This window comes from Eublepharis macularius, chromosome 14 (genome assembly GCF_028583425.1).
Source record: "Eublepharis macularius isolate TG4126 chromosome 14, MPM_Emac_v1.0, whole genome shotgun sequence".
Classification (NCBI taxonomy): domain Eukaryota; kingdom Metazoa; phylum Chordata; class Lepidosauria; order Squamata; family Eublepharidae; genus Eublepharis; species Eublepharis macularius.
In genome coordinates this window covers 20,099,801-20,112,855 of record NC_072803.1, presented here as the reverse complement: position 1 = coordinate 20,112,855, position 13,055 = coordinate 20,099,801, and the positions used below count along the sequence as shown (strand labels likewise).

Here is a 13,055-nt window from a genome sequence, read left to right as displayed (position 1 = left end):
GGAAGATGCCGTTGTTCTGGTAGTTTTGTGCAATTTTGCGCAGCTGGTAAGACATGTGAAAATGGCCCAATGGTTCATCTAGCTCAGGACGGTGCCCCAATCTCATCAGATCTTGGAAGCTAAGCAAGGTAGACCCTGGTTGGTGCTTGGATGGGAGACCGCCATAGAAGTCCAAGCTCTCTACACAGAGGTAGGCAACGGCAAACCATCTTTGTTCATCTCTTATCTTGAAAACCCTACAGGATTTCTACCACCACCAGCAACTCAGCATCCTGTTTTCAACAGTGACAGGACAAATGCCACAGGGAAGGCTGCAAAGAAGGGTGCTCTGATGGCAGCCTTCACCTGTTGATTGCTCCCAACTTCTGATAATTAAAACCAGGAGGTTCCATTTGGCTATCATGGTTAACAGACAGCAATAGAACTATCATTTGTCAATTTGTCCCACTTCCTTTTAAATCTTAGCCCGTGGCCATCCCCACATCTTGTGACAGTGAGTTCCACAAGTCACCTACTCATGTGTGTGGAGCAGTACCTCCTTTTGTCTCTCATAAATTTACTAGTGCAGCCAACTCCAGCTTGAGAAATACTGGAAGGTTAGGGGGTGGAGCCTGGAGGACAGGGTTTGGAAATAGGAGGGACCGAATGCCATAGAGCCCACCCTCCAACGCAGCCATTTTCTCCAGGAGAACTGATCTCAGTTGTCTGGAGATTAGTTATAATTTTGGGAGATCTCCAGGCCCCATCTGGAGGCTGGCAAGCCTAACTGCTAGTCATTTTTATATGATGACTCTGAATTCTGGTATTTTGGGAATTAGAGAAATAGAAGGATATGCTGGTTATGAAAAATCAGGGCTTTTTTTCAGCTGGAACACGGTGGAATGGAGTTCCGGAACCTCTTGAAAATGGTCACATGGTTGGTGGCCCCTCCCCCTGATCTCCAGACGGAGGGGAGTTTAGATCGCCCTCTGCGCCACTGGGGCAATCTAAACTCCCCTCTGTCTGGAGATCAGGGGGCGGAGCCACCAGCCATGTGACCATTTTCTCTGAAGGCAACCCACTGAGTTCCACCACCTCTTTTCCCAGAAAAAAAGCCCTGTGAAAAATAGTCATCCATTTCTAGAAGTGCTTTCTGGAAATGTGTTAGCCATTCTTAGCAAAGAAGGCTGACTACAACCCTGCTGCTGCCACCTAGTAAATGCCCAATGTACATAAACTAAAGTCAGTTAATGGAAGAACTCCACCTTGATTATACCATACACTATGGCCGGTGCTCTTGAATCCCCCTTCTAAGCTTTGAGGTCAAAAGTTAAAATGAATTACGAGTCAGTTGGACTGGTAAGAAAATGGCCTGGGGAGTTTTCAAGGGATGAATTTGCAGAAGAGAATCAGTGGGCACCCTTCCACCCACTGACCACACAGGTGGGAGTGGCTGCGGTCCAGTGGTAAAGCATCTGCTTGGAATGCAAGTTCAATCATTTCATCTTCAATTAAAAGGATCCATCAGTAGGTGAGGTGAGACGCTCTATCTGAGACCCTGGAGAGCCACTGCCAATCTGAGTAGACGGTGCTGACCTTAATGGACCAGTGACCTGGTTCCAAATAAGGCAGCCTAATGCATTCACCCCAATAATTCTGTTCTCTTTGCAAACACGTGGTTGAGACGATACATTTGCCAACTGTCGAGATAACAGCTAGTGTTGCAGATGTCTTTCAGTGTATGACCCTGCTCTTTTTTTTTTTTGGTTCCATCTGCTTCTCCTCCATTCTTATTTGTGTTTAGGTTTATCCTGGCACGTACCGCCACTTGTGCAACATCCTGCTATTGTCCAGCTGCACTCTCTTGGGAATCTCAGGCGATTTGCACGGCTTTATATCATAACCATGCCACACTGAAGAACAATACTGGGCCCCAGGAATTGCACAAGTAGCTCTTTGTGCCCAAGAGGGATTTGGGTTTCTCAACATGGCAAACTGCTTTGGGAACAGAAGGAACTTTCCAAAGCAGATTGTGGTGCGGTGGCAGAGAGCAAGGCGAGGAACATCTCTCGCTTGATGAAAAAAGAACGCTGACAGTATCCCTCTGGGTAGGCCCAAGTCTTTGGGCAAGTGGAAAACAAGCTTTTGGGATCCCAACATAGGTTAGTTACTGGAAATATTCCTTGTAAACTTTTAGAAAAAATGTAGACAAGCTATTGGAATGTTGCATCTTCTTCAATAACTCTAACAACAGAGTTGACAGATGTCCAGAACTTTACAGCTGAGGGAAAGTTTCACTTTCTCCCAATATATAGAAAGCTTTGCTGGGCTCTGCTTGGGATATAGACAGGGATCATAGGTAACCTTGTTGGTCCATAGAAAACTTCCAAAAACTATGTCTGAAGAAGGGAGCGCTGATCCTTGAAAGCTTACACTCTGAAAATCTTGTTGAACTCTAAGGTGCTACTGGACTAAAATCCTGTTGTTCCCAAAACTGTAGTTATTATAATCCCCTTTTATTAGAACTAAAAAAGGGGGGGCTTTCAAGTCTAATGATGTTGACAATACACCTTGGATGACCTTCTAAGGTTCTGCAAACTAGGGGTTCATGTATGTTTCCCTCCATCTCTTTGTTTTTTGTACTTAACATCTGGCGTGATGAGGAGTTCTGCAGAGCTTGAAAGCTTGCACACTTTGTGAATTTAGGTTGGTCCTAATCACATTACTGTGCTTGTATGGAGTTTATTTCATTTACTTTTTCTTCTTTTTTGTTTTTGCTTCTGGGAGAATGAAATCAAACCTAGTCCCTTCACTCCGATTCGATCATACCTTCATATTTTTGGAGCATTGTCTATACATGTAAGGAAGGGGTGAAATAAATATAATGGAAGGAAGGAGAGCAGGGAGGGAGTGGGCAATAGAAAAATGAACATTCCTGTACAAGAGGACTTGTTTGTCTTGACTTAGGAAGGGCTGGATTCCAGCACTCCAACGATGCAGCAGGAAACAGGAAAGTTGGTGTACACTCCCTATCTTGGGGCTGATGTGAGTTTTTGAAGCAGCTGTACTTTCCTGCCGGAGGGGAGGGAGCCACTGAGTGCACACCCAACCTCTTCGGTACTGAATAGTCCAAGAGGGATGAAACTGGCTTGATGAAATCTTTCGACTTGACCAATCCAAGTCTCTGTGTGTGGGCATGCATGTGCATGCGTGTGTGTATTAGAGCCAGAGACAAAAAGCGTTCCTCCTATCAACTGGCAGCAAAGGGGGAAAGGGAACGGGTGTCAGGTCAATCTCCTTGGTGCCAAGTTCTCTAAAGCAGCCATTTGAGCAACTGGACAAGCATGTCAGGAGGAGTGCGCGTTGCATTGCGGAGACTCCTGGTCTGGGCAGCTTTCCTGGTACTGGAAGGTGAGTGACCAGAATGGAAGAATCTCAGATGCGGTCAATAGGGCAGATTTCTCCACTGGAGGAGAGGCAGTTCAAACAGCTGCATAAGCCTGTTGCAGCAAAACTGAAAAGGACACTAATTGTACTTTACTTTGGTTCTGGCAGATATTTTTGTGGGCTAGAGCCTTTTTCCTCAGGTATCCTATAATCCTAAGCATATTTGTGGTGGTGGAGAGTGCCCTTAAGTCATTGCTGACTTATGGAGACTCTTATTTACTTAGCAGTAAAATCAATGGAACTTAGTTTTAATACTCAACCTCTGCCTATTTACCTGGATCAATCCCTGTTTTCTGGTCCCTGTTCAGGGTAAAACACAGTCCCACACAGTCCTTATGTCCCTAACCCTCTGCCTTGATAAAATACTGCTGGTGCTATCCTACAGAGTTCTACAGCCTTCCCAGGTCTGTAGAAGTTAGATCCCTGAGAATGTGGTAGATGTGTCTTTTCTCTAGCACATAGCCATGGAAATGCATGTGCCATGCAGTGCACAGCCTGTTGGTTGATACAGTGCGGCTGTTAAGGCTGAACTGTTGAAAGGGACAATATATGTTTGGCCTTAAAGAACAAGCACTGACTCAGCTTTTAAGCCAAGACAGCACTGGCTTTTGTAGAGAAAGTGGGAGAGAGAGCCATTAGCAATGTGTAATATAAATGGAACATGGAAAGGGACAGAACTTGGAAAGGGTTTCTTTGTGAATGGGACTGTTACAAGCATGCTCCTTTTTCATATGTAAAAAGACTGGGCTGAAAGTGGCCGGTGGTAGTTTTCCTTATGGCGCTGGCTGAACACCCCACAAGGTGCATATGGGGGAATCATCTTGTCTCAACAACAAGATACTGCACCAGGAATGTAAAAATGTGACCCATCAAGCACAGAAGTGCAACTTTTTAGAAATGAAATGCCAAGTGCCAACAGCATTATTTGAAAGAATTATTGCAATTTTCTTAAAAATGTAAATGCTTAAAAATATAATCAGAAAGTACCTTTTTACTGGAAGTTAGTAGAGCCAAAAAATCTCTCTGTATTGCTCTGCAGATTGGATGTACAGTCTGATCATACACATCCAAAGTTCACGGAGTCTAAAATATTTCATAAATATTCCGTTATATTGAATGGCAGTTGAGAAGTGTAGATGACACTGTGTGGATTTCACTTCACCTCCCTGTTACTACAAAATAAGCTTTTCTGGAATAGATTTGGCTGGGGAAATGTATGTGTATTTCTCAGGTATAATGAATATTACTGTACATGTAATGCAGGCTAGTTTAGACATGCCTGAGGCCCTGGGATCCAAAGAAAGTAAATCTGCCAGAGATACAAAATGTGATAGTCCTCAAAACATTTATTTTTCACAAAGCTTGGTTCTTTTGAGCCAAGTGTGCTTTGCTTGAATCTCTGGAGTGTCTGGGCAGGTTCTTATGTTAGTGACATCCAAGTCACCATGTGCCTCTCTGCCTGGAGAAACAGACAGCTGTCACACGATGCCTTGATTTATTGTGGTTTAGCTTTTCATACCATATTTTGAAAGGCAGAATTCACTGGGCTATCATACGATTCCTTTAGTGGAGCCTATGAGTTTTATTTGATTTGCTGGATAATTCCATCTACACACATTTGTACCACAGAGCGAGTCTATTTGTGCAATAGAACAACTGTTCTGAAGAAATAAAGCATCATTTCTGTTATTTGATGATGCATGCATAGGATTTTACCTGGCATTATCTTCTAAGGTGATGCTTTCCAGCCACCATTTTTATAAGTACTTGTTGAGGATATTTTTTTAGTCATCAACATATTTTAAACCAGTTAATATGATTAAAAAGTGCAAGCTAGGGTTACTGACCTTCAAGTGGGGCCTGGAGATGTCCTGGAACTACACAACCAATCTGCAGACAATAGAGATCAGTTCCCCTGGAGAAAAAGGCTACTCTGGAGGGTGGACTCTGTGGAATATACCCCACTGAGGTCCCTTCCTGCCCCAAATTCTGCCCTCTCCAGGCTCCATCCCCAAATCTCCAGGAATTTCCAAAGCTGGATTTGGCAACTCTAAATTAGAAACCCTAATTTAGCTATATCATCTTGCATGATCTTAACTTTGCATTAAGCAAATGCATTCACATCTGCCATAGCTGTTGACAAGATACAAGACAGCAGAATATAAACGGTTGGTGAATCTGTTTAAATGTTTGGAAGTCTGTTGAAATATTTTGCCTGTGTGTTTCTGCAAGGCTCTCAGGGACCAAGTGGCTTGCCGTTTCCATTCATTGTGGCAGGAGGTCTGTGCCTTTCCATCGCCCTTGGAGGGGACAATGGCAGGAAGTTTTGCACAGGAAGCTTGGAGAGAATTACTGTTTGTTACGACAAGAATGACCTGGATTCTCAGGAGCTGTAGATCAGTGGCATGTCATGCTTTAAACTGGGGGCGGGAATGGAAGCAGGTTGCTACTCTTTTTAAATCCAAGATTTTTGAAAGCTGAGAAATGCTCATCTCCGATTTATCAGAGAGATAAAAAGACATCATTGTGAGCAGATGCATCTGGCGGGGCGGACTGTGGTTATCGAGGGCTTGTGCTGCAGTGCTGCTGAACTCTTTTTGATTTTGCTACTACAGACTAACACGGCAAACTCCTTTGAATCTTTACACAAGCAAACTGATCCCCACACCAAAAGGAGCTGTCTGCATCTCCATATCAAAGGAGTTGTTTACATCCCCCCTCTCCTCCTTCCCCCTTCCCCCCCTCTCCTCCTCTATATTTGGCCAGTTTCCTTCTGCCCTCCATGCATCTGACGAAGAGAACGTGATTCTCGAAAGCTTATGCTACAATAAAATTGGTTAGTCTTAAAGGTGCTACTGGACTCTTTTTGATGTTGAGATAAGGAGACTAGTAATAAGACTAAGACCTATAGTACTCTTGTTGTTGTTATTGCTGCTACTGTTGTTATTACTGTTATTATTTTAGCATTTATCTAATGCTTTAGATTATTCAAAGTACAGACATTATTTCAGTAATCTTTATAACAGCACTATAAGGTAGGGCGGGGCTTTTTTTCTGGGAAAAGAGGTGGTGGAACTCAGTGGGTTGTCCTTGGAGAAAATGGTCACATGGCTGGTGGCCCTGCCCCCTGATCTCCAGACAGAGGGGAGTTGAGATTGCCCTCAGCGCCAAGGGCACGGAGGGCAATCTAAACTCCCCTCTGTCTGGAGATCAGGGGGCGGGGCCACCAGCCATGTGACCATTTTCAAAAGGTTCCAGAACTCTGTTCCACTGCGTTCCAGCTGAAAAAAAGCCCTGAGGTAGGGCAATGTTATCATTCCCATTTTACAGATGGGAAGGAGCTGAGTCTTCTTAGCCTTGCCTAAGATGATCAGTTGCGGTCACAGACAAGGCAAGATTTGAACTGTGGACTTCCTGGCTCAGCTGTTATTACTGAGTAGTTTTGGTGCCACCACTGAGAGAGCTCTGTCCTGTGTAACTACCCACAGGACTGCTAATGGAGGAGGAGCATAAAGCAAGTGATCTTAAGTATGTGGGTAGGTTGAACTGATTAGCGGAAATGATCTCATTCATCCGTTTGTTCACTTGCCCAGGTTCAAAGTCTCGTTCAGAAGAGTTTGTGCCCCAAATCATTGATCACCCCTCTGACCTTGTGGTTCGTTGGGACCAGCCTGCTACCCTGAACTGCCGTGCTACCGGAAACCCAGAGCCTACAATAGAGTGGTATCGCAATGGAGAGCACGTGAAAACAAACAGAGACGATGCTACATCTCAGCTTACTCTCCTGCCTGATGGGTCCCTCTTCTTCCTCCGCCTCAGCCAGAAGAAGGGCAAATCGGATGAGGGAGTGTACAACTGTGTGGCCAGGAATCACTTGGGCACTGCTACAAGCAAGAACGCCTCGCTCTATGTGGCAGGTAAAGCAGGGGTGCGTCTTGGGGCACTGCATGCCAGGAAGGTGGCTTTGTTTGCAGTGGGACAGAGCAGTTTTGTTAAGAGCTCGTTTCTTTGAACCTATTCCAATGTGCATTACAGTGCCAAGAATTTAAATCGGGGCTTGGAAAAATTCAACTTTCAGGGGGGAAACAGTTCAGTTGTTTATCTCGGTTGCGAATTGAGCTGATTAAGGGAGATGTTTATTTAAATGAATACTCTTTCTTACTCTTTCATGCCAAGGAAGCAGAGAGTCAGGAATGCCACCCACAAACTGGGAGCTACCATGAAGAATGTATCTATAAGAAAGGCTCCTCTGAAGAGTATTCATTGTGGTTCTCCATTAGGAAGACTTGTGCTCTTTTCCTTCTCATTCTTTCTTCCTTGTTTCTTACCCCATGTACTACATTACTGGGTATCATTGGGATGCTGGACAGCCACCAGTGCCCACCCCTGGATTCCATCAGCTTCCTCCCTTCTGAGCTCACAATGTCTCTCTTGTAGGACTGCGGAGCACTAATTACTGGTGCAATTAAAATCCTCTTCAATATGCAGGTCCAGAGACTCTCCAATTAACACTTCATTAATGATCCGGCTCTGTTAGACTCCCTTGGCCCAGCATGATGGCTCGCATTGGTGTTTGGCAGCTATAAATATTCATACAAGCAAAGAGGGTTTGGGAGATGCAACACTATATGAAATGTGCCACATGGGGCTGCATTTCAAGCAAATGTTCGCAAATAGTTTCTCTTCCTCTTCCTGGAAGTCTGGCTATGAAACAGGTATGTTGGGTGGAAAATTCCAGAGAGAGCCCTCCCCTTTCCTGTCTCCAAACTCTATCTCTGTGAGCCAATAAAACAAAATCAGCAGGAGAAGGAAGTTGTTTTGGTATTTGGCTTCAGATGTGAAAATGTTTTACGAGCTGATCTGCACGTCATACATCATGAGATGGTAGACTGTGGACAGCTCCATGCCAATTTGCAAGTATTTATTTAATCACATTTCTAGACCGCCCTCCCCGTCAGATGGGGGATCATGGCGGTGGGGGGATCATGTTGGTTGGTGCTGCACTATAAGAGAAGTCCCTTCATGTAGCAAACTAGCCTATCAGGGAGAAAGTTTTAACCTGTGTCACGTGGCTGTTGTTGTGAGGTTAAATGAAGGAGTGAGCAAAATAATGATGTGTGCTACTTTATGCAGCAGAGGTATGGTGGCAGTGGGTCAATTCATGCTATCTGCACTGTAACAGTGCAGTCCCAAGAAGTTATTTTAGTTATTTTGATATCTATGGCCTACTTTTCTCAGCAGTGGGTACCCAAAGTGACTTATATCATCGTCCTCCGCTCCTACATTACACACACATATGCACCCCCCCCCACACACACATAATCTTAAATGTATCTTTTTGTCTGTTTTCTTTCTGAGATGAGATTTGCAAAAGAGAGTGACAAGAACAACTTTTTTTTGCACTTTATTTCTTTTCTTGCCAGAATTGTGCTGAGGTGCTGATTCCTGCCAACATCTTCCTCCCCTATCCTGTGCCACACAGTAGCTAGTAGGAGCCAAATTAAAAGTGACGTCTTACACAGGTTGGACACTAGTCGGCTTCCCTCAAGTTTTGATGGGAAATGTAGGCATCCTGGTCTTGCAGCTGTAATGGAGAGCCAAGCTGTAAAACCAGGATGCCTACATTTCCCATCAAAACTTGAGGGAAGCCGACTAGTGTCCAACCTGTGTCAGGCATCACTTGTAGTTTGGCTGGGCTCAGTTGAATGCTGCCCATCACCAAGGGAGTGCCCTCCGTATGCTTTCCTGGCGGCACAGCCCATATGCAGCTCATTTAGGTGGACTCCCTTCATCAATAGATGCCTCAAGTGCTTACCACGTTTTCCTCCTCGTATCTGTTTTCAAAAAAATCTATTTTTAAAAAAATGTTTAAAAAGAAATTGATGACACGCGTTTTTACTTTTTTATTAGTTTCCTAATATATAACCTCTAGCATTAGATGTCATCAGCAAATGGCTTAAGAAAATGTGAAGAGAATTCTTCTGGCTCCAAACTCAGTCAGCACTGCGGCTGGCTTCTCACCTGTGCCCTTGATTAGGACTTTAAAAGTGTACGTTAGTTCTTCCATTGTATCACCCCTACAACAACCCTGTTAGGTAGATCAGGCTGAGAGTGACTGGCGCAAGGTCAGCCAGTGAGCTCCCTGATCCTAGACTGACAGACTAACCACCATATCACACTGGTACTTTCGGTCTAAGGCCACTGATTTCTGTAGGCTTAGAGGAGTACCTCTGCATCGAGTTGTAAGTGAGATTGAAATGTCAGTGTCTGCAGTATGTCAGCAGCAGCCATGGTACTTTGTCCTCCCGGGACACAAAACAGTCAACTGGTTCCTCCTTCCACAAACATACAGTTACGTCTATAAGCTGCAGATGTTTGCTACATTTTCAGGCACCATATGTGACTAGGATTTCAAACAGAACCAAATCACACACCTTAGAAAAGCTCTTGCTTTTCCAGTTACGAGATATCTCAAGCAAGCCTGTGCTCCTTTAGCTTTCTTTGTACGTCGTAGTGATTTACTCTGTTCTGAATTCAGTTCACACCAACAATAGGCACAATAAAGTGACTGTGTATAGGCATACAATTTTCATAGCTGCTTCCAAGACTCTGTTGCCTTGACAACAATCTGATGCAGGCCATTTTGGATCTTCCTCTGTCCTGTCTTCATGAGAGCTCATTGGTTGAGGCATGGCCAGTTTGTAGAACCACCAATCCTGATTCCCTCCTTTTTTTGGTAGAGAAGGAGATACCAAAAAAATATCTGGCAGGTAGATAAGCCTTTGACCAAATTCACAGATACCTTTTCAATTGCTTTTCAGCCTTTCTTCTGCTGTTGTTAATGTGCGTGTGTGAAAAAATAAGAAAGGTTTAAATACACTCAAACTGGGTTTCTGAACTGATTAAAGGCCACACAGGGAAGTTGGTTTATGAATCCCTTTCAACCTTCTTATTCTATATGAGTGATTTTAGTTTTAGGATAATTGCTATTAGGGTTCATTCCCTTTGCGGGTGAGACTGTGACATTTTTGTAATGTTGTAGTTTGAAATATACAAATAGAGTATACATGGAGGGAAATAGTCACTCCTTCAGGCAAATCTTGCTATCCTCCATCTGATCTCCAGAGAGAGAGAGAGAGAGAGAGAGAGAGAGAGAGAGAGAGAGAGAGAGAGAGAGAGAGAGAGAGAGAGAGAGAGATGTACCCTGAAGGTGCTGCAGCCAATTCATAGTAGCATCTGTTTTTCTCTCTCTAAAACAGGAATCTAGAGGCACCTTAAAAACTAACAAAATTCAGTTCACTCCAACACAAGCTCTTGATATTCAGAACTCAGTCAGATGCATTGGAGTGAATGCCTGTGATGAAGCGAGCTCTGAGTCATGAAAACTTATCCTGCAATATGTTTCATATTCTGGACCAGTTCTATTCTGTTGCTACAGATCAGCACAGTAACCCATTAGTTTTTCTTTACGTGTCTGTTCCCTGCATAAATAATACTTTCCCCATATAACTGCCTCCTGCCTTCACCTGAGGGCTGAATCCACATTACCTTGGCGCGTCCTGATGTTGCACTAAATGTTCACTAAACACCTGGAAGTATAGCCTCTTTCTAGTGCGATTCAGAAATCGCGCTTGAAAGACGCTATACTTCCGGGTGTTTAGTGAACATTTAGTGCAACACCGGGACGTGCTGAGGTAATGTGGATTCAGCCCTGGGAGTGTCACCTTCTCCAAGTTCTGATGAGAGTTCTAGCAAAGCAATTGACAAAATCTTTTAACTGTCATCACTCCACCAGAAAACAACTATACTAGTCACGAAACCCGGACATTAATTTATCATAAGCCCTGGCTCCAACTGCTTTTGGTCAAACACTTTGAAATGATCCAGAGATGCGCCAGAAATGTTATTTTAGTGTTTTATGTGTGTGAGCTGCCTTGGGCCTTTTTCATGGAGAGTTGGCCAATCAAAGTTTTTTATGAAACTGTGTTTAGATACTGGTTGTGAGGAATTTGAGTTAGTTGCATCCTTCCAGATATTGAGAGCTGTTTTTCTTTGGCAAAGATAAACGATTCTGTATCAATACTGATCCAGCTTTCCTTTTTAGTGGGGTAGCAACTTTCTTTGTTAAGACATCACCACTGGGAAATGGTGACCATGCACAGACTGTAGCAGGAGACCAACAGCACTCTTTTATTAATCTCGAAAGTGCCACTGGACTACTGGTTTATTTTAGGAAACTGTGCATTTTTTACATCTTGGGCCTGCGGAGGAAAGCATAGTCTCTCTCTGTGTGTGCGTGTTCAGAAACAATCAGATTTTTTAGAAGTTAAAAATATCTAGCAATAACATCCTAAGGTACAATGTCTCTAGACTACAGCTTGTAAGCGCTTGACTCATGTCCTGTAGTTTTGATTATGCCACAAAACATTCACATCCTTCAGGAGGGATGAATGCAGGAAGCAGGCAAAGACTGAGCAGCAAAGAAAAAGCCTTTCTCCTTCGCTCTCCTGGGGCTTTTCCTACTGTCTTTGTTCCCAGCTTAGGTTACAGGGCAATTGTTCTGTTTCATCTTGGCTATGAAATGAAGGCAGCGCTTCCCATACTGGCCAGGTAAAAATAACCACGTTTTGTTCTAGGCTGTGAAAAAGAGCATTTTATCGCAGCTGGGAGACATGAGTGGGGGTGCGGAAGCAAATGACTAACATTGTGAAAATGTTACTTTCAAGAATTTTTCACAATAAAGAAAGTACACATTTTGGATACTGCATGAATATAGTATCCAGCACCAACTATAAGGAGGTTATTTTCAGTAAGACTCCCCGATTCCCAGAAAAGCCCTTTGTGAAGAAACAAAAACCTTGGACCAACCCCTCTTTTTCATCATGAACATAAGCACATAAGAAAAGCCCTGTTGGATCAGACTAGCAGTCCATCTAGTCCAGCATCCTGTCTCTCACAGTGGCCAACCAGGTGCTATGGAAGGCCAACAACAGGGCATAGTAGCTGAAACCTTCCCTTGATGTTGCCTCCTGGCACTGGGATTCAGAGGTTTACTGCCTCTGAATGTGGAAGTTCCCTTTAGTCACCATGAGGGATCTATCCTCCTTGACTCTGTCTCATCCTGTTTTAAAACTGTCTGTGCCTGTGGTTATCACCACATCCTCTGGCAGTGAATTCCACAGCTTAATCACTCATGTAAAGAAGTATTTCCCAATGTCCATCAGCTTCATTGGATGGCCTTGAGTTCTAGCATTAAGGGATATATATTGATCCTTTAAAGTGATTTACTATATTGACTAGTTAAGGTGGTGGCTTGTGCCAATTACAAAATCAGCAAAACGTGGCTACCCACAGCCAAACTAGTATTTTTAAAATTTACGTGGGGGACTCCCCAGATGTGCTGGAAAATATGACTGACAAAAAGACCCCTCTCTGCCCCAAAAAACAGATTCATGAGCATACTCCAAGAGGCACACAACACTGAGAACAGCTGGAGATCAGTTGGAAGGCCTATGTGTAGAAAGAGGGAGATGGGGGAGATTGGCCTCCGTTGTTTATAGAAGCTTGTAGGTGGTAGAGATTGTCTATCAATAACGTTTGGTTTTCTCCTTTTGGTTTTACTTCCTTGA

At 43.8% G+C, this 13,055-nt stretch overlaps 1 protein-coding gene across 1 annotated transcript in view; it reads left to right on the top strand.

Annotated features, from left to right (window-relative positions):
* Window positions 1–3,158: 3,158 nt before the first annotated feature.
* ROBO4 (roundabout guidance receptor 4) overlaps window positions 3,159–13,055 on the top strand; it is a 77,251-nt gene continuing 67,354 nt past the window's right edge. Inside the window, exons 1-2 of the mRNA XM_054998639.1 lie at window positions 3,159–3,390; window positions 7,020–7,343. Coding sequence (XP_054854614.1) covers window positions 3,324–3,390; window positions 7,020–7,343 — 391 coding nt within the window. The 5' untranslated portion in view covers window positions 3,159–3,323. The remainder of the gene's footprint in view (window positions 3,391–7,019; window positions 7,344–13,055) is intronic.